We start from the raw sequence: 27,111 nt of genomic DNA on the forward strand, positions 1-27,111 counted from the left end.
CACTGCAAAAATATGTTCAGAAGTGCTTTTCCAGAGTAGGGTAGAGTAATTATTGACTTGGCCTTTTGGTGGTTGAAAAAAAGACTGTCAAGGTTAATTTATTTATTTTTTTATTTTTTATTTTTTTGTGGTATGTGGGCCTCTCACTGTTGTGGCCTCTCCCGTTGCGGAGCCCAGGCTCCGGATGCGCAGGCTCAGCAGCCATGGCTCCCGGGCCCAGCCTCTCCGCGGCATGTGGAATCTTCCTGGACCAGGGCACGAACCCGTGTCCCCTGCATCGGCAGGTGGACTCTCAACCACTGCGCCACCAGGGAAGCCCTAATTTATAATTTTGATATTCTTTACTTTAAGAAAAAGATTTGAGAGAGCTTGCATTAAAAATATATGAAACAGGGACTTCCCCGGCAGTCCAGCGGTTAAGACTCTGCGCTTCCGCTGCAGAGGGCGTGGGTTTGATCCCTGGTTGGGGAACTAAGATCCTGCATGCCCTGTGGTGTGGCCAAAAAAATTAAAAAAATAATAAATAAAAAATATATGAAACAGATCAGCTAAAAATTAAGAAAGATCTGTGGAAGAGATGTTCCAAGAATGAACAGTTGTCTGCTAAATCTAGTTCTCCCATGCATTAGCTAAAAAGAAAGAAGAAAAGATGATAGGAGTAATGGCTTTTTAATGTCTGATAAAAGAACACATACAAGTTAATATAGAAATAGACTTTTCCTGACATTACATTTTAAGATGCATTATAGAGCAAATTATCATATGTAGGGAATTTGAACATATGATAATGCCTTTAAATGTGGTTTGTACCACAATGAGGTATCACCTCACACCAGTCAGAATGGCCATCATCAAAAAATCTACAAACAATAAATGCTGGAGAGGGTGTGGAGGAAAGGGAACCCTCCTGCACTGTTGGTGGGAATGTAAATTGATACAGCCACTATGGAGAACAGTATGGACGTTCCTTAAAAAACTAAAAATAGAGCTACCATATGACCCAGCAATCCCACTACTGGGCGTATACCCTGAGAAAACCATAATTCAAAAAGAATCATGTACCACAGTGTTCACTGCAGCACTATTTACAATAGCCAGGACATGGAAGCAACCCAAATGTCTATCAACAGATGAATGGATAAAGAAGATGTGGTACCTATATACAATGGAATATTACTCGGCCATAAAATGGAATGAAATTGAGTTATTTGTAGTGAGGTGGTTGGACCCAGAGTCTGTCATACCGAGTGAAGTAAGTCAGGAAGAGAAAAACAAATACCATATGCTAACGCATATATATGGAATTATAAAAAGCGGTACTGATGAACCTAGTAGCAGGGCAGGAATAAAGACGCAGATGTAGAGAATGGACTTGAGGGCACGGGGTTGGGGGGCGGAGAAGAAGCTGGGATGAAGTGAGAGAGAGCACTGACATATATACACTACCAAATGTAAAATGGATGGCTAGTGGGAAGCTGCTGCATAGCACAGGGAGATCAGCTCCGTGTTTTGTGACAACCTAGAGGGATGGGATAGGGAGGGTGGGAGGGAGGGGATATGGGGATATATGTATACATATAGCTGATTCACTTTGTTATACAGCAGAAACTAACACAACGTTGTAAAGCATTTATACTCCAATAAAGATGTGAAAAAAAAATGTGGTTCGTAGAAGATTCAGAATTGTTCTTCATTTGGTCATTTATAATGTTTAATGAGCTCTTAAGTTAAATTTACTTTTGAATAGGCAGTACATTTACATGGTTCAAAATTTAAAAGGCACAAGTGGGATACAGTGAAAATTCTCCCTTCCATACTATTCCCCCAGTTACCCAGTTTCTTTCCGCATAAGACAACCTGTGTTATCAGTTTCTTGTGACTCTTACAGTAGTTGTTTAATTATATAAGATTTATTTAGGGCTTTCCTGGTGGCGCAGTGGTTGAGCGTCCGCCTGCCGATGCAGGGGACACGGGTTTGTGCCCCGGTCTGGGAAGATCCCACATGCCGAGGAGCGGCTGGGCCTGTGAGCCATGGCCGCTGAGCCTATGCGACCGGAGCCTGTGCTCCGCAACGGGAGAGGCCACAACAGTGAGAGGCCTGCGCACTGCAAAAAAAAAGATTTATTAATACTCATTTTCTATGGATTTGGAGTAATTAAAACATCTTGGGTCTGTAATAAACCCCCTCTTCCTACATTTACTTCTGTCTATTCTGAGTCTTAGAGCACTGGATTGTCTTCAAGTAAAGAACTCTTAGCCAAGAATTCTCAATCTTAATGCAGTTGCTACCTAGTTTTCTTCTGTGATTTCTAGTGATACTCCCCCATCTTCCTTTCTATGTTGTTGTTCTTATTTTATTTACTTAGTTTTTTATAGATCTTTATTGGAGTATAATTGCTTCACAATACCGTGTTAGTTTCTGTTGTACAACAAAGTGAATCAGCCATATGCATACATATATCCCCATGTCCCCTCCTTTTTGAGCCTCCCGCATCTTCCTAAATAGAGTAAATAAAGTGTAATTTGAGGTAAAATGAAAGTTTGACAGTTAAATTTAGTTCAGTTAGGAACACAAAAATTTGTGAAATATAGTACTTGAAATTACATAAAACTGTTTTCCTTTTTAAAACTATCTTTCTATCTTAACTCTTGTATAGTTAAATGTTTGTTTTGTTCCTGGTGCACATGTATATCTGGCCCAGTTTTTGTTCTTATTTTTTGTAAGAACGGTAAGCTGGAGTTCACACACATGTGGTCAGAATTGCAAAAGAACAGTTGTTTATGACCTGCCTGCCCCTGCTTATTGCTCTTCTGGCCCCACCATAAGGCCTGCCTTTCCTGTACATCTGGTTGTGTCTATCTATATCTGATCAATATAGTTTAGCTGGGCAAACTATAGCCATGAAATAAACCGTCATGGTTTAGAATACACTGGTGTAAAGTAAAAATTTCTTTTTTGCTTTTAAAAATAATTTCTCTTAGTCCTGTGATTGTGCTTATGTATGGAATTAAGATTATTTAATAGTAAAAATTTGTTATGACTTCTTTTAAATAATAAGCAATAGGATAGAGTTATATCAGTAACAAAAAACAGTAAACTTAAGAAATGGGCGAGATCTGTGCAAAGGAAACTTTAAAAATGTTATTGAGAGGACTTGAACATAAAGGTAGTTTATGGATGTCAGGAATGCTGTTCCTGTGGCATTGTTTTAATGACCTGAAGAAACTTGAGCATTCTGAATATTTCATTCACTCCGTTTGGCTTTCAGAAATTTCCTAGGGAATAATGCTTGGCATTCTTCTTGCTCAATTATAAAAGTCCGAAATGCTTGTTCTAAAATATTCAAGCTATACACAAGGTTTTAAAGTGAAATGCCTCCTCCTCCTCAGTGCCACCAATTGCACTGTACAGAGGCAACCACTGTTTCTTGGGTGAATGCTTTCAAATGGACGTTTAAATTGAGATTTTAGAAGTTCCCATAATATACGGAAAGTGTAGGAAACTTAAGTTTTCCTGTAGTATCTCAAACTGTTTTTTCCTTTCCCACCTGCTTCTCTCCTGTATTTCTCTCTCTTGAGAAATGGATATCTCTGTCCACCTACTGACCCCAGTTAGAAGACATAGCCTCTGCATCCCTTTCACGGCGCCCTAATTTCTGTTTAATTACCAGTTCCTATCATTGCTGTCTCCTAAATATGACTTGAATCCACTTGCTGCTCCCCTTCTCCAGGGACGCGGATTACATCCAGCTCCCTTATCCTCTCTAACTGAACTCTGTCCTACCTCCCACCCATCACTCATTCAGCCTCCAGATTCAAGCTTCTGAAACACAGGTGAGATAGCCTTCTTCCTCCTCAGAAACCAAGGAGGATTCCCAGTTGCCTTCAGTTGCCATAACTCTTTGATGTACTTATATGAACTTTTTATACTGGTCTCAGTTAATTTATCAGCTCCTCTGTTGCCCTCTTCTTCCTTCCCATCATGTACCCTTCACCATATCAAACTACTTGAATTTCTCAGCATTCTCTGGATGTAATATACTGTTTCCTGCATCTGTGGCTTTGTGTTTGCAGTGCCTCTTGCCTGAACACCTCTCCTTTCTGGGCTCAGTAAATTTCTCCTCTAGGCCCAACTCAAATGTTCCCTCTTGAGAGGTATTCTGGGACCCTCTCAGAATCTTCTTTCCTTCATAATAGTCCTTATCAACATGATGTTGTGGCTGCTTGGGCCCTTCATTAGATCAAGGGTTGGCAAACTTTTTCCATAAAGGATTAGATAGTAAATATTTTTGATCTCTGTGAGGACTACTCAGCTTTGCCATTGTAGCTTGAAAGTAGCCGTAGACTGTTGGTAAATGAATGAGCATGGATGTGTTTTAATAAACTTTATCTATGGACACTGAAACTTGAATTTCATATCAGGTCACATGTCACAATATTCTTCTTATGATTTTTTTCAACCTTTTGAAAATGTAAAAACCATTCTTAAGTCATGGGCCATACAGAAACAGGTGGTAGGCTAGATTTGACCCAGGGGCCATAGTTTGCATTAGGGGGTGGGCCGTTCAAGGGTAGGCTTTGTATATTTTTGTACATCACCCCCACCCCAACCCCCCATGCCTCAATTCATTTCTAAGCAAGTAATGACTGAATAGCATTTTTTTGTGGAATAAATGCTTAAGTAAAGAATCACTTGAGATATGTAGTTTCTTTTTTTTCCAATATTTTTTAACTTGAAGTATAGTTGATTTACAATGTTGTGCCAGTCTCTGCTGTGCAGCAAAGTTACTCAGTTATACACATATATATATTCTTTTTTTATGTAGTTTCTAAACAAATGTGAAGATTAATGGAACTTCACATTGAGAATTACTAGTCATTTTTTATATTTATTAATAAACATTTTCAGAAAAGAAAGTGTTAAAAAGTTGCATAATATAGAGGAGCTCGTAGTGCCTCTCTATGTAGAAGACAGCTCTGGCCAGGAAAGATATAATAAGTAAGCAAATAGTCTCTGTTCACAGAAGAGAATAGTGGAAAGTGCTCCAAATTCTTGATTTGAATCAGAGATTAGATTAAAATACCTTCTCCATCCTTTCCTTGTACCTGGCCCGGAGAAAATCATGTCATGGCTTTTACCCAGTGGTGGCTAAGTTTTCAGAAGGTTTTTCATATGCTGCTAGCTACATCATGGATGTAACAGGCTCTCAGTCGTCTGGCTGTCAGTCAGACCTATAGCCTGTGGTTTGAATCCTGGCTCAGTGCTATCCTTTCTATGTCCTTCACCACATCACCAAATCATCTAAGGCTTGGTTTCCTCATCAGTATAATGGCAAGAATTACATAATGCCTGGTTTGTATGATTGTTTGAAAATTAGGGATAGTATATTAAAAACACATGTAAAACGGCAGCACCTAGCACAAAGTAGGCACTGAATAAATACTACCTGCTGTTGTTTTTGTTTGTTTCCCCCAGTATTAGTCTTTTTTTTGTTGTTGTCTTTTTTTTTTGGTCTTTTTTTTCATTATTTACAAGAGTTGTGGGAGGGAGTTAAGGTTTACAGGAACAACTCAATCGTTCCAGTAAGTTATGTTCAGACAGTGTGATCCAGCAACTTTAAGTCTTTGTTTTTATTTTTATATAACCTGCAAATACAGCCAAGTTTACTGGGTTTCTTTTCTTTTTCAAGATTTTTTTTTGATATGGACCATTTTTAAAGTCTTTATTGAATTTATTATAATATTGCTTCTGTTTCATGTTTTGGTTTTTTGGCCGTGAGGCATGTGGGATCTTAGCTCCCCGACCAGGGATTGAACCCTCACCCCCTGCACTGGAAGGTGAAGTCCTAACCACTGGACTGCCAGGGAAGTCCCTTTACTGGGTTTCTTTAGTCGTCTTTTTAGAAATTAAAAAAGTCATTGAATACCAGGTAATATAAAGTGCTGTGTGTGGTTATCTTAACATTTGGACGTTCATTTGGAAAGACAGGGCAGGACACTCAATCACATAGACCTCTAGCAGTTTACGCCATACCCTGGGATATCTGTTCTTAAAATACCTTGTTCCTCCCAAAGTGAAAACTGTGCAGAATATCTGGTCATATCACAGTCTGTGTACTAGGCAGAGAATTTCCTCTTTTGTTAAATAAACAACCTGATTAGCTAGATAAAATGAAGGGATTTTGTAAACTGTTTATGTCTACTTGTTCCTCCTTTTTAGCAGTATTCTGAGCTCCTGTGTAGGGAAAAAAAATAGCTAAAGGGTAAAATGGCTTTAAAACTCTAAGAACTGAAACTGCTATTGGTTGGCCCTGTGATAATTTATTGATTTAATTTGAACAAGTTATTTCACCTCATACTCAGCATTATTCATCTTTTAGACATTTTATAGGGTCCTTGTGTCCAAGAACTTGTGGCAGCTGTTCTTTAAAACATTCTGTAAAAAATGGTAAATTTGGGGAATTCCCTGGCAGTCCAGTGGTTAGGACTCCACGCTTCCACTGCAAGGGACACGGGTTCGATCCCTGGTTGGAGAGCTAAGATCCCACGAGCCAGAGAACGCAGCCAAAAAAAAAGGTAAATTTATCTGGAATCCAAACAAGTGCAGATAATTATTCACTATTATGGATCTGTTTTTTTAAAGTAATTAATTAATTAATTAATTTTTTGGCTGTGTTGGGTCTTCATTGCTGAGCGTGGGCTTTCTCTAGTTGCGGCAAGCGGGGGCTACTCTTCGTTGCAGTGCGTGAGCTTCTCTTGTTGTGGAGCACGGGCTCTAGGCACGCGGGCTCAGTAGTTGTGGTGCACGGGCTTAGTTGCTCCGCAACATGTAGGATATTCCCGGACCAGGGCTCGAACCCGTGGCCCCTGCATTGGCAGGAGGATTCTTAACCACTGAGCCACCAGGGAAGTCTTCTTGTTTTTAAGAAGGGACACATAAACGGTTAGAATGGGCTTAACTGTAAAAGCAGTTTGCAGAGCATGTCACAGATCTGATAGGGTACAGCCCTTGTGCCATCTGGGCTACCAGCAGAGCTATCTGGCAGTAATGGCATTGTTAAGGGGCTGTCGAATGCCAGGGGCATTGTGTTGTTGGAAATGAGATTATGTTAGGTGCGTTACTGCCTGCAATTTTCTGGAAATTAGTAATGTGTCTAAGATATATAGCTTGCTAATCAGGATTTTCCATGTTGTAGATTATCACCATAGATAATTGATTTTTTAAGAAAAATATTTCCAGAACTTTAACTTGGAATACCTAGAATATATCTACCCCTACTATACTGTTGGCAGTTGAGATTGGAAACTTGCTGGACACCACAGGGAGTGGAGGGTAAGTAGGGGGAATGGGGATAACTCCTCCAGCTAGAGCTTTGCAAATGCACATTTTCTCCCTTGTGTTTGTCTCTTCCCCTCTTTTTAGTGCCTGTCCAACATTTATATGATTATCTACTAGAAATATCCGTTAGACATCTTATTGAACTCTCAAATTCATATGTTCGGGGACAGCTTCCCTGTGGTTCCTTCCTCCCCCCACCCTTCCACATTCTTCTTGGAGGGCAGCTTCACCATTGACCTGGCCTACATCCTGTCAGTCACCTGGTCCTGTGGACTTTTCCCTTCTGTATATCTGGAAATCTGTCCCTTCCTTCCAACTCCCACTTTTGTCCTCGTTCTTTCTCTGAATCAACTGCAGAAATGTATTTCTGCAGGTCTGCCCATATCCATCCCAAGTCAGAGTGACCTTTCTAAAACCCAAATTGGGTTATGTCATTTCTTCTGACAACCTCAGTGACTTACCCATTGCCTTCAGGTTTCGATCCAAACTCTTTATAATTGGACCTCTGCCTTTTTGTTCAACTTCCCTCATTAACCTTGTCTATTTGCTCTCTGCATTCCTTTTTTAAAATAGTTTCTTCCCTCAGTCAATGGTCCATTCTTTCATTTGCTCATCAAACATTTATTGGCCACCTATATGGGTCAGGCACTAAGCTTAAGTATGAGGCAATCAACGGAACCAATCCTTAGACCTTTCACTGATCTTTCACACTCTTAATCAGGATCAACTAGGTTATATTGCCGTGACATTTATCCTGAAATCTCACTGTTTTAACACAACAGAGTTTTATTATTTGTGATGATGCTTATCAGTCATGGGTTTTCAGAGGCTCTGCTCCACACAGGAACTCTCTTCCATTCAAGGGGTTCAGGCTTGTAGCTACACCAGCTGGAACTCACAATGTTCTTGGGCACTGTAACAGAGGAGGAAGGAGACTGGATGGGCTTCTCCCTGTCTCAGCCCAAAAGTGACACGTGTCCCTTCTGCTCATATTTCATTACGCAAAACTAGTCAAATGGTCCCACCTAACAGCAAGGGGAGGCTGGGTACCGTAGGCAAGAGCATGCAATATCTAGTGAGCATTGTGGTCTGTAGCACAGTCACTGAAATATAATTGGTCACCTGACTTATTGTCAATCTCATCCATTGAACTTTATTTATTGGCTGAGTTGGGTCTTCATTGCTGCATGCAGGCTTTCTCTAGTTGCAGCGAGCAGGGGCTATTCTTTGTTGTGGTGCGCGGGCTTCTCATTGCAGTGGCTTCTCTTGGGGAGCACGGGCTCTAGGCACGCGGGCTTCAGTAGTTGCAGCATGCGGGCTCAGTAGTTGTGGCTCGCGGGCTCTAGAGCGCAGCCTCAGTAGTTGTGGTGCTTGGGCTTAGTTGCTCCACGGCATGTGGATCTTCCTGGACCAGGGATCGAACCCACGTCCCCTGCATTGGCAGGCAGATTCTTAACCACTGTGCCACCAGGGAAGTCCCTCATCCGTTGAACTTTAAGTTTCTCAAGAGCTGAGGCTGTATCTGCCTTGCTTTGTATCCTAAGCACAGGGTCATACAGTAGGCTTCTGATGATTTTTTTGTTGAATGAGTGTCCTTGAACTTGGATTCAACTCACGTCACTTCCTTTAAGAAACCTTCCCTTACCATCCCCCCTGCCAACCTGGGTTAGGTGTCTCTTCCCATTGTCATTGTGGTATCCTGTGCATACCTCAGCCATAGCACTCCTCACCCTGTATTAGTACTTTTTTTTTTTTTTCTCCTCTGTCCACTAGATAATCAGTTTCTCTAGGTCAGGGACTATGGCTTTCTTTTAGAAATTCATATTTCTAAAAGAAATATGAATTTTATATTCTTTTGAAAATTCGTATTAAACAATTTTAAAGCAATTTTTTAAAACCTAAAAAATAAAACATTGGGCTTCCCTAGTGGTGGGAAGTGGTGGAATCTGGGAAGATTCCACATGCCACAGAGCAGCTAAGCCTGTGCGCCACAACTACTGAGCCTGCGCTCTAGAGCCCGTGAGCCACAACCACTGAGCCCACTGCCACAACTACTGAAGCCCGTGAGCCTAGAGCCTGTGCTCTGCAACAAGAGAAGCCACCGCAACGAGACGCCCACGCACTGCAACGAAGAGTAGCCCCTGCTCGCTGCAACTAGAGAAAAGCCCGTGCACAGCAACAAAGGCCCAACGCAGCCTAATTAATTAATTAATTAATTAATTAAAAAATTACTGAGAATTCCCTGGCGGTCCAGTGGTTATGACTCAGTGCTTTCACTGCAGTGGCCTGGGTTCAATCCCTGGTCGGGGGACTAAGATCTGGCAAGCTGCGTGGTGCAGGCAAAAAAAAGAAAAAGAAAAAAGAAATAAAATATTACTGTTTTAGCTGAAGCCCTTTATGTAAATCTCCCCACATTTCTTTATTTTTTCACTACACCCTTGTCCCTAATCAATATAATGATTTTTCTGTGTCCATGAGGATATTAAGTTGTCCGAGGAGGACCACCTAATGTCATGAATCCAAGAGTTCATATATGAATGGGTGTGTTCTGTGGGTTCGTTTCTCCATCTCTGCAGGGATATCACCTATCTTGATGAAAAGAGCTTCACAAGAGGTCTGATACACTTGGTTGGCTAGTCCCCCAGTTTGATCTGCCTCAAAATTGCAGAGGTTCTAACCTCTGCATCTCCTGTTCCTGGCTCATTGTAATGCCTAATGAATATTTGTTGAATAAATGACAAAATTTTTTTTCTTAGTGTGTCATTTTCAGAATCTCTTAGGAGCTTTGCCATTTATTTCTTTTTAGATAATTTGTATTTAAAAATCAAGCTTCAGAATAAGAATTTACTGACCAGAACACCACTTACTGTTTTGTAAGGTAGGAGGGAGTAAACCCTCTGGCTAAAATAAAGAATATTTTGTTTTGGTTTTTGCAGTAAATTTTCAATGGGTTGTCAAGGAAACTTACTGAGGAGAAGAACTATTTGCTGGTAATAGTGTTTGCTTTGAAGTATGACTACAAAGTAATGCAGCTCTCTTCCTCCAGCTGCAGTGTTATATGTAGTCTTACCTCATATAGTCATGCTTTGAATGTACAAAGCAATAACACTGGCTAGATTTACTCATTAATATTGCACATTTACTGATATTTAGAAATTAAATTATACTCTGTGGTACAAGTTTGCTTTTCTTTGCTTTAGCTTTGAAATGTCCCTTTAAAGGTCTTTCATTTGGACTATAACCTAATTGGATGGCCCTAGTCAGGCTTTGAAGCAAATGCTTAGGTTTAGAATGGCTGGTAAACACTTTGCCAAGAAGTGGGAAATCTCTAGGAAGAAAGACTACATGTGTTATTTATATAACAAATCAGTGAAGGATTAACCCATTTTTCTACTTTTTCTTCTTGAATCTCCCTTACAGATTAGATAGATATGACTTAAATGCCATTGTCTAGAGAGTCTTTGGAGGACTTTTTAAAAACTTTTTGGCTTGAATTAACAAAGATGGTTATATTTGGGTTTATTTTTCTTTTGATAAGGAATTTTTGAAAATGTAAAATTGGCCACAGTTATCGAGGAGAATGGATATGGCAGTGATCCCCTTTTTCCTTTATGGAAATGATTTAATATAGTAAAACTAAGGGTAACCTGAGAGGCCACTCCTCTGGAGTGTAGACTCTGAAGAAGATAGTGATGACACTGACTACTTTAGCTTTTAAAAAATTACTGTGATCTTAAAACTAGTTTTATTTTATTGAGCTGAAGTTCACATAACATTAACCATTTTAAAGTAAGTCTGTGGCATTTAGCAACCACCACTTATGTCTAGTTTCAAAACACTTTTCATCATTCCAAAATAAAACCTGTATCCATTAAGCAGTTACTCCCTATTCTTCCCTTCCTCCAGTCCCTGGCAACCACCAATCTCCTTTCTGTCTCTATGGATTTACCTATTCTGCATATTTTATATAAGTGGAATTATACAACATGTGACTTTTTGAGTCTGGCTTTCACTTACCGTAATGTTCTCAAGCGTAACATTTATGTTCCTTTTTATGGCTGAAAACTAATCCTTGTATGTATATGCCATGTTTTGTTTATCCATTCATCCATTGTTGGACATTTGAATTATTTCTGCTTTTTGGTTATTGTGAATAATACTTCTAGGAGCATTTGTGTCCAAGTGTTAGAGTACCCGTTTTCAATTCTTTGGGGTATGGCGTATACCTGGGAGTGGAATTGCTAGATCATATGGTAATTTTATGTTTAACTTTTTGAGGAACAGCCTAACTTCCACAGTGCCTAAACTATTTTACATTCCTACCAGCAGTGTATGAAGGTTCCTGTTTCTCTACATTCTTGTCAGTACTTATTATTTAAAAAATTGTAACCATTCTAGTGGGTGTTAAGTGGTATCTCGTGGTGGTTTTACTTTATACTTCTCTAGTGACTAATGGTGTTGATCATCTTTTCATGTGCCTGTTGGCTATTTGTATATCTTGTTTGGAGAAATGCTGTTTGTCATTTTGTCCTTGAGTTGTATGAGTTCTTTATATATTTTGGATACTAGACCCTTATCAGATGATTTGCAAATATTTTCTCCCATTCTGTAGGTTGTCTTTTCACATCCTTGATAATGCCCTTCGATGCACAGAAGATTTTAATTTTGATGAAGTCTAATTTATCAAAAATTTTTTGGTTTTGTTTCTCAGGCTTTTGTTGTCATGTCTAAGAATTTGGCCTATGTTACCAAATCCAGGGTCATTAAGATTTACCGCTGTTTATTGTTTTAGCTCTTACGTTTAGGTTGTTGGTCCACTATGAGTTAATTTTTGTATATGGCATGAAGTAGGAGTCCAACAAAGACTCTTATTTAAAAGCATAATTTCATGAAACCTCCACATTGTACTTTTTAAAAATTAATTATTTGGCCGCACCCTGTGGCTTGCGGGCTCTTAGTTCCTCAGCCAGGGATTGAACCCAGGCCATTGCAGTGAAAGTGCCGAGTCCTAACCACTGGACCGCCAGGGAATTCCCTCACATGGTACTTTTAATATCCCTTGATTAAATATATATACACACCAACCTAAAACTACTGTGGATTTTATATTATTTTAAGCTATTCCATGTTCTATTAATCAAAGCAGAGTTTATATATATTTTTTAAAAATAGTGCTTGTAAGTTTAAGACATTATTTTCTCAGTCCATGGGCTATATATTGGTGACTGTATATGGATTCATGGATTTCCTTCTTATATCTTTTTTTTTTTTTCGGTACGCGGGCCTCTCACTGTTGTGGCCTCTCCTGTTGCGGAGCACAGGCTCCGGACGCGCAGGCTCAGCGGCCATGGCTCACGGGCACAGCCGCTCCGTGGCGTGTGGGATCCTCCCAGACCGGGGCACGAACCCGTGTCCCCTGCATCGGCAGGCGGACTCTCAACCACTGCGCCACCAGGATGGCCCACCTTCTTATATGTTGTGGTCCCCTCTAAGTCTGCAGATCATAGATTTTGTAGAAGAGCATCAGGAGAATCTATCATGGCAAGAAGAAAAGGGATTAAAGATGAAGAAAAAGGTAGAATTTGCAAGGGCTCATAGTTGCAGAGACCTTAAGTGGGAGAGAGAATACTGGAAGGTAGGTAACTGGAAGTTAGTGGTGGGATCTGTGAGTGCCAGAGAGGAAGGAGTGATTTCTTTCAGGCAACAAAGATGACTGCAGAGTAGAAGTTAAGTGCTGGGGAGTGGAGGGGTGGGTGGGGAATACGGTTTGGAATAGGGCCTGAAGCCCAAAAGACATCATCAGAAAGTGATTGTTTAGGGAGCAATTGAGGATTCCTTTAGTTTTGGAAATAATGCCAACCCAATGCTACCTCCGAATTAGGAGTAAAGCTAACTTTATTTAACATCTGTCCTAGGGAGGGTTAAGGAAAAGAAACTAAGGAAATTCTAGATTTTATTTCAACCATGACTCCAGTACTGGTTAAGTTTGAATTAGTAACCTATATTCTGTATCAATATTTTGTGTTTGTTTGGTTTCTTTTCATTTCTTTTTTTAAAATTAATTTTATTGCAGTATAGTTGCTTTACAATGTTGTGTTAATTTCTGCTGTACAGCAAAGTGACTCAGTTATATATATATTCTTTTTCATATTCTTTTTCATTATGGTTTATCACATGATATTGAATATGGTTCTCTGTGCTATACAGTAGGACCTTGTTGTTTATCCATCCTATATATACTAGTTTTCATCTGCTAGTCCCAAACTCCCAATCCTTCCCTCTGCCACTGCTCCCCCCCACCCTGCCCTTGGCAACCACAAGTCTGTTCTCTGTGTCTGTGAGTCTGTTTCTGTTTCATAGATATGTTCAGTTGTGTCATATTTTAGATTCCACATATAGGTGATATCATACGGTATTTGTCTTTCTTTCTGACTTACTTCGCTAAGTATGATAATCTCTAGGTCCATCCATGTTGCTGCAAATAGCATTATTTCATTCTTTTTTATGGCTGAGTAGTATTCCATTGTATATATATGTACCACCTCTTCTTTATCCATTCATCTGTTGATGGACATTTAGATTGTTTCCTTGTTTTGGCTATTGCAAATAGTGCTGCTGTGAACATAGGGGTGCATGTATCCTTTTGGTTTTGTCTGGGTATATGTCCAGGAGTGGGATTGCTGGATCATATGGCAACACTATTTTTAGTTTTTTGAAGAACCTCCATACTGTTTTCCATAGTGGCTGCACCAATTTACATTCCCACCAACAGTTTAAGAGGGTTCCCTTCTCTCCACATCCTCTCCAGCATTATTATTTGTAGACATTTTAATCATGGCCATTAAATGTCATTTCTTGATAAAGTTTCCTAGTAAAGGAATTCCAGGTTTATCTCAGCTGAAAGAATGACGAAAAGAAATCTTTCTAGTCCTCATGTCAGTGAGAGAGTTAGGTTCTCAGCACATACTTAGAGCTTAGGGTGATGTGTAGTATTGGCCTATGGCCATCTAATGGAGCAGGAACTGGGGCACACAGGAGTGAGAACCTTGGAGGGAAAGTTGTGACTGTGGTGCCAACTAGGGCCAAGGCCAGCTCTTCATAGCACTCACAGGCTCATCAGTGACAATCTTTGTTTTTTGTGTTTTTTTGAGTGTCTTTGTCAGCTGTGTGTTCAAAGGGCTTTAGAGAAACGAACAAAGGAGAGGATAGATTGGACAACTGAGTGAGAGTCCGAGGGGGGAACACATAATGGCCACTGGTTCAGATGCCCTTCTGCTTTTACTAGGCAGATTGTCTGCTTTTTCATACAGAAATGAAAGCTACTTTTCAAGAAGTGATTTGGAGAGGTATCAACAAAGAATGGATCTTAGGTATTTTTTTGTGGTGTTTAAACTCTGAATTTGTATGAATGTGTCTTTTTGAGTTTTTAACTACCCATGTGACCTCTGTGACTTTCAGGTGCTACTCGTGAGCAGTAGTCGCCATCCAGACCGATGGATTGTCCCTGGAGGAGGCATGGAGCCCGAGGAGGAGCCAAGTGTGGCAGCAGTCCGTGAAGTCTGTGAGGAGGTGTGCACTGCAAACAAAGGGCGTGGCTGTACCTTGTCATCATGAACCTGTCATGTCTGTGTAGTTCATTAATTTATCACCACTCACTGAATGAACAGACTCATGATCACAGAAAGAAAGCACTTAACAGTTACCACATGCCTCCTTGATTAAAGGGGCAGTCAGGTTGTGACATGGTGATGTTTATCAGGCACTCTGTGCAAGGGGAGGGCTCATAGTAGTGACCGTATGTGATTATACCAGACAGGCCTTTGTGATTTCCTATGGATCTCTTCCCACACTGTCTCTGTTACCTGTGGCAGAAGATCAAGAATCAAATAGTTCATCAGCCCATAGAAATAAGAGGAGTAAGCAGTATTGGTATTAATGGCTTATTCTCATTAACCTTTGGGTGAGGAGGAGGCAGCCCTTGTTCTCCTGTGCTCCTTGGGTCCTGGCAATAGAGCAGTGGCTAAAGCAATACTTCTGTTAGCCAGAAGTTGTTAATGGTGCACCTTGAGAGACAATAGTATCTTCTTTTTTATTTGGTCACATGATATTCAACATATATATATTGAGTTCTTGGGCCATGCCCAGTATATCTTACTAGATACTCTAGAATAAACAGTCAGAAGTCAAATCTCTTGGTTCCCTTACTTCAAGGGCTTACAATTTCGTTGGGGAAACTGAGAAACAAATTGCAATTCAAAACCAGGAGGAAGGAACTAGTGTTTCTCCATAGCCTCTTGTGGCAATACCACGCTCTGCTCTGCTTATGCTAATCTCCTTTAGGAGTCCTAACTCAGTGGTGTGAGTTTTACCACCTCCATTTACTTGCCTTGACTACATAGTGCTTTTTAGATCCATTTCCTTGTTCCAGAAGGGACTTAAGACTGATTCTAAGGACATAAAGTAGAGTTTAGAAAAAGTCTAAATTCTGCATTTCTTTTGGGTCAAGCCCTTGCTGAAGTCTTCTTCGACTAATTTTACTTTGGAATACCCAAGGAATTCTTTCCTTGCTCTGAAGTCCTGCAAACTTGTGTTGACTTGTGCCACTCTCATTTTATCATATATCTGTGTATCTATAACTAGATTGTAACCTCTAAGGGCAAAGATTATATTGCCCATTTTAAATCCTCCCTTCTTGTGCCTAGTACACAGCTGGGTGAATAGAAAGTAATTAATACATGCTTCTATGACAGATGGAACATAAAAGTCCTGAAGAAATACCCCAATTGGAAATTATCAGAGTTCTATCTGGAGGATCTCAAAGGTTTGACTGTTCAAATAAGTGTGGTAGGGCCAATTGGTGGACCTAAGCTACATAATTTTGATTTCAATCCAGTTGGCTTCTGTGAGTTCTGAGGCACCTAAGGCAAAAGTGATGTTTGACAGTTATTGCGGCTCTGTGGATTCAGACAGGTTGTTGGAAGACCTGAAATAGACTGATGGTTCTAGAATAGAGAGGAAGGAAAAAATTCAGAGATCTTTGGGCAAAACTTGCTGCCTGGTTTAGAAGTTTTGGGTGAAGTGTGACAGCTTTACCTCTGCAGAGCACATTTGGATTTGGCATCTGTCTCAGGAAAACTTATACCCGTTGTTGTTACTATTGTTTCGTTGAGTGCTACAGTCGAATTGTCCTTGGGTTATATAAGTGCAACTAAGATGTAGAAAACTAGATGATTGCAATAGGAAGTACGTGAGGGAGTTGAAAAGGATATAGGGTTACCCTTTTGTTTCCTGGAAATTACATACCATCCTTCAGTAGGTAAAAGGGGGAATAAAGTGGAGAATAAAGTGGAGTTGGGACATGAGAAGGTGAACAATGCAGCACAAATAATTAAAGTATGCTTTTCATATGGTCAGTATCTTACCTACCTCCTGTCTTAAAGGGAATCCCAAGCTTGAAATTAAATGCTGCCTGCCATTCTCAGCCCTGAAGAATCCTGCCTGACTTTGAGCAGATTTTTTACTCTCCAGTCAAGAGTGATATCATACCCTGTTCTTTATTCCAGCATTATTGAGAGGATAAAGAATAAGGTACCAAATAAACCAAATATTCGTACAAACACTATAAATTAGAGAAATGTGTCATTATAAAGACAGACATTTCCATGGCTTACATCAAAATAAAATGGAGGGGGTGGCTTTTCTAATTCCACGTCTATCAAGAGAGAATAAGACTTGAATCAGAGAGGATGTAGGTAGATGTTTTTTATTACCCTTGAAGGGTAGCTTTTGTAAGCAGAAACCACTGTTCAGGGGTTTATTTAGTTTTCAAAATGTTATGACTTTTTAAAAGCACACATTCAAAAACTTTGTTCTTTCCTAATGCTTGCAGATCTGATTGCTATATTTATAAGCATAGGAGATTTTTAAGGGGCCTTTGGATAATGTCATTTTTAAGGGGCCTTTGGATAATGCTTAGGCCAGTTCATTGAAGACTTTTAGATGTTTCAAATTACATTTATAAATTTAATTAATTTGATTGCTTTTTAAAGAACGTCAGTTGTCTGACTTTAAAAAAATGAAAACCTTATGAGGCTCTTCAGCAAAAAGTCCTGTGAATGTCATGTATTAAACTTATAAATCAGATGAATCTTAAATATTCCCATAGTGTATATAAACTTACTGAGATTTCCAACTTAAAATCACAAGTCAGAAATAAGTTATTCAGTTATACTTTCAAAGTTGAGGTTACCGTCTAATAGGCCAAATTCTTTTAAACATTAGAAAATCATAAAATATGTCTGGTCTCCTTCATCTTTCCTGTTAAATGAGGCCAGGACTCAGGGGTGGCCTGTTAGGAAAGGTCGATCCAGTTCACTGCAGCTCAGTCAAGACTATAACTTCACAAGGCTGACTAGCGGTCATGGAATCCACGTGGGTGGTGATGGGTACTGAGTGAGCCATCTGTAGTATCTGGCATACTAGGCTAACTTTGTGCTTCACCCTGAAGGTCTCTTCCTCCATGCAGTCTTCATGATTCCTCCCTGTAGTCTTCATGATTCCTCCCTGCAGACTTGTTCTCCGTATGTGTTTCCATTGCAGTCTGTACTTCTAGCATCGTATTTATCATGTTTTATTCATATCGCTTGTCTAGTTGTCTTCTGTGCTAGACTTTACACTCTGTGTAGCCAGGTACCATTCTTTCTTGCTCACTGTTGAATCCCCAATGCTTAACTCATAACAAGTGCTGAACAAAATAAGTGCTGCAGTTTTTGGCGTGACCGCTAGAGCGGCCACATAAATGCAATTGAGGTAGGCCCTTTTGGGTTGTCAGGAGTAGACATAACATCTACAGGCCCCTCAGTTAATTGAGGGAGAAGAATATGGCAGTATCACAGCAGCTGTCCAGCCAGGCTGTGCAGAACTGGAAACTTAGGTCACAGAGCACAGGCAGGCCTTGCTCGCAGTGGGTGGATGGATGTGGGAACGCACTGTAGCTCAAGAGCCTGGTCACCATACCAGAGGCCCAGCGCCTCTCTTCCACTGTGGAGCGCTGCCTTTCTAATGTCTTCTTAGCCTCCCAGCTTCTGCTTACCACTTTTTTTTTTTTAATTTATATTATTTATTTATTTTTGGCTGCGTTGGGTCTTCATTGCTGCAAGCGGGGTTTCTCTAGTTGCAGTGAGTGGGGGCTACTCTTCGTGGCGGTGCACGGGCTTCGCATTGCGGTGGCTTCTCTTGTTGCAGAGCACGGGCTCTAGGTGCGAGGGCCCAGTAGTTGTAGCACGTGGGCTCGGTAGTTGTGGCTCGCGGTCTCTAGAGCGCAGGCTCAGTAGTTGTGGCGCACGGACTTAGTTGCTCCGCGGCATGTGGGGTCTTCCCGGCCAGGGCTCAAACCCATGTCCCCTGCATTGGCAGGCGGATTCTCAACCACTGCGCCACCAGGGAAGTCCCAGCTTACTACTTTTTGTTTGGTGTTTTTCATCCCTTGTGCATCACTAACCTGTCTGTTGACTCACTCTGTCTGTGTATCTCACATTCAGCCTTCCTGAGAGAGGACTTGATCGGTTTTGCCTACTTACAACCTTCAGAGCTGCCAGGCCACATCAGTTTCTAGCCATTTTGAAGATGTCTGCTTTACCTTTGCATCAGTTGCTGATTTCTTATTCCTCTAACTGAGCTCGGAGTGGCAAGGTCATGTGCTATAAAACATGACAGCCTGGGGCTTCCCTGGTGGCTCAGTGGTTGAGAGTCTGCCAGCCCACGCAGGGGACACGGGTTCGTGCCCCAGTCCGGGAAGATCCGACATGCCGCGGAGCGGCTGGGCCCGTGAACCATGACCGCTGAGCCTGTGCGTCCGGAGCCTGTGCTCCGCAACGAGAGAGGCCACAACAGTGAGAGGCCCATGTACCGCAAAAAAAAACACAAAAAAAACCATGACAGCCTGTGCTTAAGTACTGCCTGCAGCAGCTGTACCAATGGTATGTAGTAAAAAGATATTTAATAACACAGGGAAATATTTGTAGCACATTCCTAAGTGATCAAAGCAGGTTATGAAACAATATTTATGATAGAAAACCATTTAGTGGGGAAGAAGTATGTGTGTCTATTTGTACAGAAAGAATAGATAACACTACTTGTACACTTACTATGTGCCAAGCTGTGTTTAAGGGTTTTGCATATGTCGCCTCATTTCCTCACCAGATCCAATAAGGTAGGAACTGTTATTATCTACATTTTACAGGTTGAGATTCAATGAGATCAAGTAATTTGTCCTGGCACACCAGGACAAATTGTGCCCAGCTAAATGTGCTCAAGTGCTCAAGGTAAGATTTGAATCCAGAACATCTAGTCTTAGCACCCACACTCCTAATGCCTTGAAAGAATGCCCATCAGATGTTCACAGTGGTTATCTTTGGGTTAGCTCTTAGATTATCAAGTTTTCTACATTGAACATATATTTGTTACTATAAAAATTTTCTGTATAAACGTGAATGGAATGAGGTTATTAAGTAGTTTATCATGGCATTGTCAGTCCTAGATACCATAAAACTCAACCTGTTCTGAAGCTTTGTTCAACCCAGCTTAAAACTTTTAGCATATTGGCTGAATCTCAGAAACAGATAAATCTGTAGCACTTGAAACATTACCAGTCACATTTAAAGGGCTGAACTTCCGTGGCAGTCCAGTGGTTAAGACTTCACCTTCCAATGCAGGGGGTGCAGTTCTTCCCTAGTCAGGGAGCTAAGATCCCACGTGCCTCTCAGCCAAAAAACCAAAACATAAAACAGAAACAATATTGTAACAAATTCAGTAAAGACTTTAAAAAAGGTCCACATTAAAGAAAAAAAAAACCAAAATCTTTAAAGGGCTGAAATATTCCCTTTTGGAAACTAGCTTCCATTTTTTAGCTGCTTCTAGTTAAAGTCCTATTGTAGTGACCCCTCAAAGGGATGAGGCTTTCTCCCAGGACTGACCATGGGCCTTGGTAACAGTGCATCTCTAGCAAAGGCTAGTATGAGCCAGCCATGTGATGCTCTCTCTGTAATAAAAAAGAAAAGCACTTCTTTGTGAGGTTTTCAGAGCTATTCTTTCTTGCTAATTCAATGGGAAAGGTAAAACTGCTGGCTGACAGGGAAGAAGAGACGCTGGATCTGAAACTGTTCTGTCCTCTGTTCAGCTGTTATGTTTCCATTTCTTTCATCCATTCTGACCTCAGCCAAACCAGGAATGTTATCACAAAGATACAGTACATCTGAAAACAGAAACAGGAAAATATTATGTGCAAACTTCAGCTGCATTCTCTTCAAGGGTGACAAAGATGGGTACCTTCTGCCTTTAGAGAAATGTAGCCAGTGATAACTGAGAGTGTGGCCAAATGCCAGTTCCTTTTATCTGCTGCCTCATGTCTGGACAAGGTCCATATCCATATCCATTTCTAGCATATAAATTATAAAGATTTTGTAGGCAGACTGATAATTAACCTGTGACATAGGCCTAGCTTTAAAAAAAAAAAAAAAAGGAACTTGTTCTCTGACTTCCTCACTTGTGTCCTAATATCACACTTCTCTGCTGCTCCTTTGTCTCCTACCACCTGTTGCTTTGCCACATAAATTCACCATCATGGAAATTTTTTCAAGTCAGTGATGTCGCCTTAAACTTCCCTGTACCTTGCTGCCCTCCCTCAAGTTTTTGGGTTTTTTTGTTTTGTTTTGGCCTCACCGCACAGCTCATGGCTTATATTTCCTCGACCAGGGATCGAACCTGCACTGCCTGCAGTGGAAGCATGGTGTCTTAACCATTGGACCGCCAGGGGAGAATTCCGTTAAGTTTTTGATACACTGTCTTATGTAAACATTTCACAGCATGTTTGACTGAATTCACCTTCATTTAAGATAGTTTTTTGAACATCTAGATGCTTTAATATAGTATCAAGGATCTGGTTGCCTTGAGCCCAGAGCTGCTTCCTGATTATCTCTAGCCTTACTAATCTTATTTATGTCAGCCTATCAAGAATTTATTGTAACCCTTCTTGATCTCATTTGTATTTTCAGATAAGACCAGGGAAAATGCCATAGTGAACTTTATTTTTAAAATCTATATCTTCTTATCCCAATTCCTGTACTATGTGTTCCCTGTCCCTGCAAAAAAAAAAAGGTTGTACTCTCTTTTTTATGTAACATAGCAACCAGAAGGCTCCCGTTGGTATCTCAGAACTGTCTCTGACAGGGAAGCAGTGTTTCATGTCTCTTGTTATATGCAAGTAGAACATTTGAAAAGCCTGTGACTACTGGGGAATAATTTGAAATACAGTTTTGTCAGCCTTTTTCTTAGCTCATAGTGTTAGACTCTGTTTGGAGTGGAGAAAAAAGTGAAGGCTCTGGGGCTTCCCTGGTGGCGCAGTGGTTAAGAGTCCGCCTGCCGATGCAGGGGACACAGGTTCGTGCCCCGGTCTGGGAAGATCCCACATGCCGCAGAGCGGCTGGGCCCGTGAGCCATGGCCGCTGAGCCTGCGCGTCCGGAGCCTGTGCTCCGCAATGGGAGAGGCCACAACAGTGAGAGGCCCGCGTACTGCAAAAAAAAAAAAAAAAAAAAAAAGTGAAAGCTCTGTGTGACTGTGTTGTATTTTCATCTTTACTTTTTGGCCCAGCCTAAACAGTTATGAATGGAAGATGGGGATAGTGTATCACAGAATTTATTAGGGAAATAAGTTAATTTTTTTTTATTTAGAACTTTAACCACAAAATATATATCATAATATATTAAGAATAATTTCAGTCATTTCAACATGATAAATAAAACAGGGGGAAGTAATGTAGACCAGGGGTCTCCAGCTCATAAGCTTGTAGGGAAGCAGTCAGGCAGTTGACGGTGGGTGTAGCTCTGGTAAAGTGGGGAGAGCCTACCCTAGACCAGAGACGGTCCTCTTCAGGCCCAGCCGGTAGTTTTCATGTGGCAGTTAAGACGCAGTGTGACTCTGCTGTTTTAAGAGAAGCATGAAAGCTGGATTTATTTTTTAATATATATATATATTTATAAATTTATTTTATTTTTGGCTGCATTGGGTCTTCGTTGCTACACGCGGGCTTTCTCTACTTGCGGCGAGCGGGGGCCACTCTTTGTTGCAGTGAGCGGGCTTCTCACTGCGGTGGCTTCTCGTTGCGGAGCACAGGGTCTAGGCCCGTGGGCTTCAGTAGCTGTGGCTCGTGGGCTGTAGAGCGCAGACTCAGTAGTTGTGGCACACGGGCTTAGTTGCTCCGCGGCATGTGGGATCTTCCCGGACCAGGGCTCGAACCCGTGTGCCCTGCATTGGCAGGGGGATTCTTAACCACTGCACCACCAGGGAAGCCCCAAAAACTGGATTCTTATGTGAGATCTCCTGATCTTTCAACATAAGCAACTAATTTTTTAAAATTCATTTTTAAAATGTCAATCAAATAATATACACATAGTAGATTAAAACAACAGCAGTAGTAGTACTAAAAGGCTCATAATGGAAAACAACCAAAAGATGTGTTCTTAATTAGGTGGATGATCTGTTTTGCAGATTTTTACTTTATTTTGAACTGTAAACTGAGAAGCTCCAAGCTCTTGGAAGAAGGTAGTTTTATTTTTTAGTCTCCTAAATGATAAATGAAGGCAAATAAAGGTTTTTAACCTTGGGAATACTGCATTGTTTAATAGAAATGTTAATATGAGAAAATATATCCAGATGTAAATTACTGTAAATCAAGAGAGATCACAAACCAACCCCATTTGTTTGTTGAAAAGCAGGCTTTATTTAGGTAGCATTTTCTGAATTTCTGTTATTTAATTTTTAATTTTAAAAACCACATGAAAATGAATTATTAATAATGATGTACATGTATGTTATATGCACCTATAGATTTATCTTTAAAATTGATTTAAGGGAATTCCCTGGTGGTCCAGTGATTTGAATTCTGTGCTTCCACTGCAGGGGACCCAGGTTCGATACCAGCCAGGGAACTAGAACCCCACAAGCCACGTGCCAAAAAATTAATAATAATAAATTTAAAAAATTTTTTTCAAAAGTAGGCAAAGGATTTTTCTATGGTTGAAATTTTTCAAAATAAAAAGTTCGGAAGAAAATAAGCTTAAACACTTATCATTTGCCACCTACACTCAAAGTCTTCAGGTGGAAACCACGAAATACAACAATGATGGATGCTACTTTCCCCAAGAAAAATTGTGTTTTTATAAGTACTACCATGTCTTTAGTTTTACTTGGTAAAAAGATATTTTTAGCTTCTTTGGTCAAAGCATTATAAAATGTAAGAGTCATGTCTCTTAATGCATTATATTTAATTATCTTATCCTGGTAATTTATTCTTTTTTAAGAATTTAATGGGAAATGTGCCTCAGTGGTAAAACATTTCAGGAAAACCTTTGTTCACCTAACATGGGGATATATGTTTGTGTGTGGCAACATGTTTATTCCGTGGTCCTAGAAAAGCATATACACAGAAATATAGCAAAAGAAGTTAAGAGCTTTTCCTTAGAAAAAGTCATTTTGAATATATAAAATGATCAGGGAAAACATACCATGTCTTAGGTGGAAAACCGTTGGTGTGAGGCCGTTTTATGTTAGAGTACAGATTGAATCCCGCGGATCTCTGGCAAAGGCCCTTAAGTAAATCCGTATTGAATCTCCTGTTTCTGGCAGCTGAGAACTTAGAAAGGGCCTTTCCTCTCAGTTACAGTTCAGGGATGAAAGGAGACCTTGGCATAGACACTGCCTCCAGTGAAGGGCTTGGCTGAGGCAGCTGTGATAATCCCTGTGCTCAGTTTTTGCTCTGTGCTCACATGACCGAGAATGTAATTCAACTCTGGCCCCAGAGCAAGGGAGGCCTCTTTCTCCTTTCAGAGGAGGACTCCTCTCTGCTCCTAGGCTGCCTCGAAATGGTAAATGGCTACTCCTAGGTTACTTCCACGATGACTTCTGGACTCAACCTTAAAATGATTGAGAATTTTTAGTGACTGTCATTTTGGCTTTTGTAAAAATACTTAATGGATACTCTTGGCTTTATGAAAAGTGTTATTCAAAATGTTATTACATATTTGTGTTACTGACCTTGTTTAAATACACAGGTGCTTTTTTTTTAAAGTTTATTATTTATTTATTTTATTTTTGGCTGTGTTGGGTCTTCGTTGCTGCACACGGGGTTTCCTTAGTTGCGGTGAGAGGGGGCTACCCTTCGTTGCAGTACGTGGGCTTCTCATTACAGTGGCCTCTCTTGTTGCGGAGCACAGGCTCTAGGCGCGTGGGCTTCAGTAGTTGTGGCGTGTGGGCTCAGTTGTGGTGCATGGGCTTAGTTGCTCCGCGGCATGTGGGATCTTCCTGGACCAGGGATTGAACCCGTGTCCCCTGCATTGGCAGGTGGCACTGCACCACCAGGGAAGTCCTACACAGCTGTTTTTGACTAGGAATTTCCATTAGAGCTATTTGTAAAAATTTTAATATTAAGAATAGAAACAATATAATCTGAACAGGACTGTTATTCTGAGGGCTTTTAAGTGCTCACTCTAGCATTTAGTGATGCAATTAGTGTAGCCAGTTTGATTACTTAAGTAATTAAGCTGGTGACTACTTCAGCTCACCATTTTTCTGGTTATAAAAGTAATACATGCTCCTAGCAGAATGAAAAGCCAGACAGTGCAAAGATGATGGTATGTTACCATAGTTCCTTGGCTGATTAGTTTTTCTCCAACTGTTTAATTAAGAAATTTTACAAACACGTAAGTAATATTTTAAAAGAGTGAAACAAACACTGTATATCTTCTTCTAGGTATAATATCTGTTGACTTGTTGTATATTTGCTTTATCTCTCTGTGTTTATATCCATACCCTTTTTTTGGCCATTCCGTTTGAAAATAAGTTGTAGCTATCATGGCACATTACCTCTAAGTTCTGTTCTTTATTTAGCATGCATCTCTTTAGAATAAGGCCAGTCCCCTACATAACTATATACCATTGTCACACCTAAGAAAATTCATAATAATTCCATAACATCATCTAATATTTACTCCGTATTCAAATGTCCCCAACTATCATGAAATGTCTATTATATCTGTTTGTTTCCTCACACATTACAATTGGAGGTATGTCGTTTCAGGCTAAATGATATAGATATATTTATACAATAAATAGAACCATAATCTCAGCCTTTTCACACCCTGATCACTATGATGCTGACTTTTTAAAAGAGTCCAGGATCATTGTCTGATAGAATGTCTCATATTATGGTTTTGTTTGATTGTTTCTACCAGGTGTCTTTTAACTTATTTCCTTATCCTCTGTACTTCCAGCAACTTAGTCTAGAGCAGTGTTGTCCAGTGGAATATTCTGAAATGATGGAAGTGTTCTATATCTGTGGTGTTCAGTGTGGTAGCCACTAGCCATATATGCCTATTTAAATGAATGAAAATTAAATAAAATTTAAAATTCAGTTCCTTAGTCACACTAGGCATATTTTAAGTTCAGTAGCTACATTTTGAATAGCACACGTCTAGAGGCTTGATTAGATTTAGGGTAAGCATTTTTGACAAGTTGCTGCATAGGTGATGTCAAGTACTTCCTAATACTTAATGTCATGAGGCACATAATGTCAGGTTGCCTTGCCATTCGTGATAAAACGTTTGATCAGGTTATAACTGACAGTCTCTCCATTGTAGAAGTACATTTCTCCTTATGTAGCAAAATTGGTAAGTAATCTGTTGAACAGTTCTTCCAGGCTATATGAATCTCTTGTCTCCCAACAACCCAACATTTTTTTTTTAATTTATTTATTTTTGGCTGTGTTGAGTCTTTGTTGCTACACGTGCGGGCTCTCTCTAAGTTGCAGAGAGCAGGGGCTACTCTTCATGGCGGTGCACCAGCTTCTCACCTCAGAAGCTTCTCTTGTTGCGGAGCACGGGCTCTAGGCACGCGGGCTTCAGTAGTTGTGGCACGCAGGCTCAGTAGTTGTGGCTTGCGGGCTGTAGAGCGCAGGCTTAGTAGTGGCACACGGGCTTATGTGGCACATGTTGCTCCGCGGCATGTGGGATCTTCCCGGACCAGAGCTTGAACCCGTGTCCCCTGCATTGGCAGGCGGATTCTTAACCACTGAACCACCAGGGAAGCCCCCAGCAGTCTTTCAACTAACAGTTTTAGCATCTACTGCTGAACCTTACCAAATCAGATAAAAGAGCAGACTGAAGAACAGTGACTTTCTAATTCTTTTTTTTTTTTAAGCTGAAATTCTTCTTTAAAAGAAAGCCCTCTTCCTCCTCCCTCCCCACCCCCCTTTTTCCTTATTTTAAATAACCCCACTGGAGTAATGGATTGGTTGGTTAGGACTCCACACTTCCACTGCAGGGACACGCGTTCAGTCCCTGGTCGGGGAACTGAAATCCCATGTGCTGTGTGGCACGGCCAAAAATATATAAATAAATAAAGTCATTGGAGAGAGAGTGATCATATAAGTAAATAAATAAGTAAATAAATAGCCTTGGGGGAACGAAGTTGGACTGGAAGGAAGCCCCTGGGAAATTTTATCTAAATTTTTTTTAGTTTTTTACAACCCCAGAGTCTGGGCAGAAACGTGAAGAGATCAAGCAGTTGAAAAAGTCAGTATTTAAAGTGCTTAATGGCATAGCCATAATCCCCCAAGGAATTCTAAGGGGATATATTTGGGTTCGGAAAGATCAAAATTAGCATTGCTGAAATTTTGTTCTGTGTTGTCTTCTTGGGTGCAAGGAAATGAAAGCAAAGCCAT

At 40.4% G+C, this 27,111-nt stretch overlaps 1 protein-coding gene across 1 annotated transcript in view; it reads left to right on the top strand.

Moving 5' to 3' along the window:
- NUDT3 (nudix hydrolase 3) overlaps positions 1-27,111 on the top strand; it is a 109,177-nt gene that overhangs the window by 41,274 nt on the left and 40,792 nt on the right. The window contains exon 2 of the mRNA XM_060021990.1: positions 14,798-14,908. Within this exon, the coding sequence (XP_059877973.1) occupies positions 14,798-14,908 (111 nt within the window). The remainder of the gene's footprint in view (positions 1-14,797; positions 14,909-27,111) is intronic.

This window comes from Delphinus delphis, chromosome 10 (assembly GCF_949987515.2).
Source record: "Delphinus delphis chromosome 10, mDelDel1.2, whole genome shotgun sequence".
Lineage (NCBI taxonomy): Eukaryota > Metazoa > Chordata > Mammalia > Artiodactyla > Delphinidae > Delphinus > Delphinus delphis.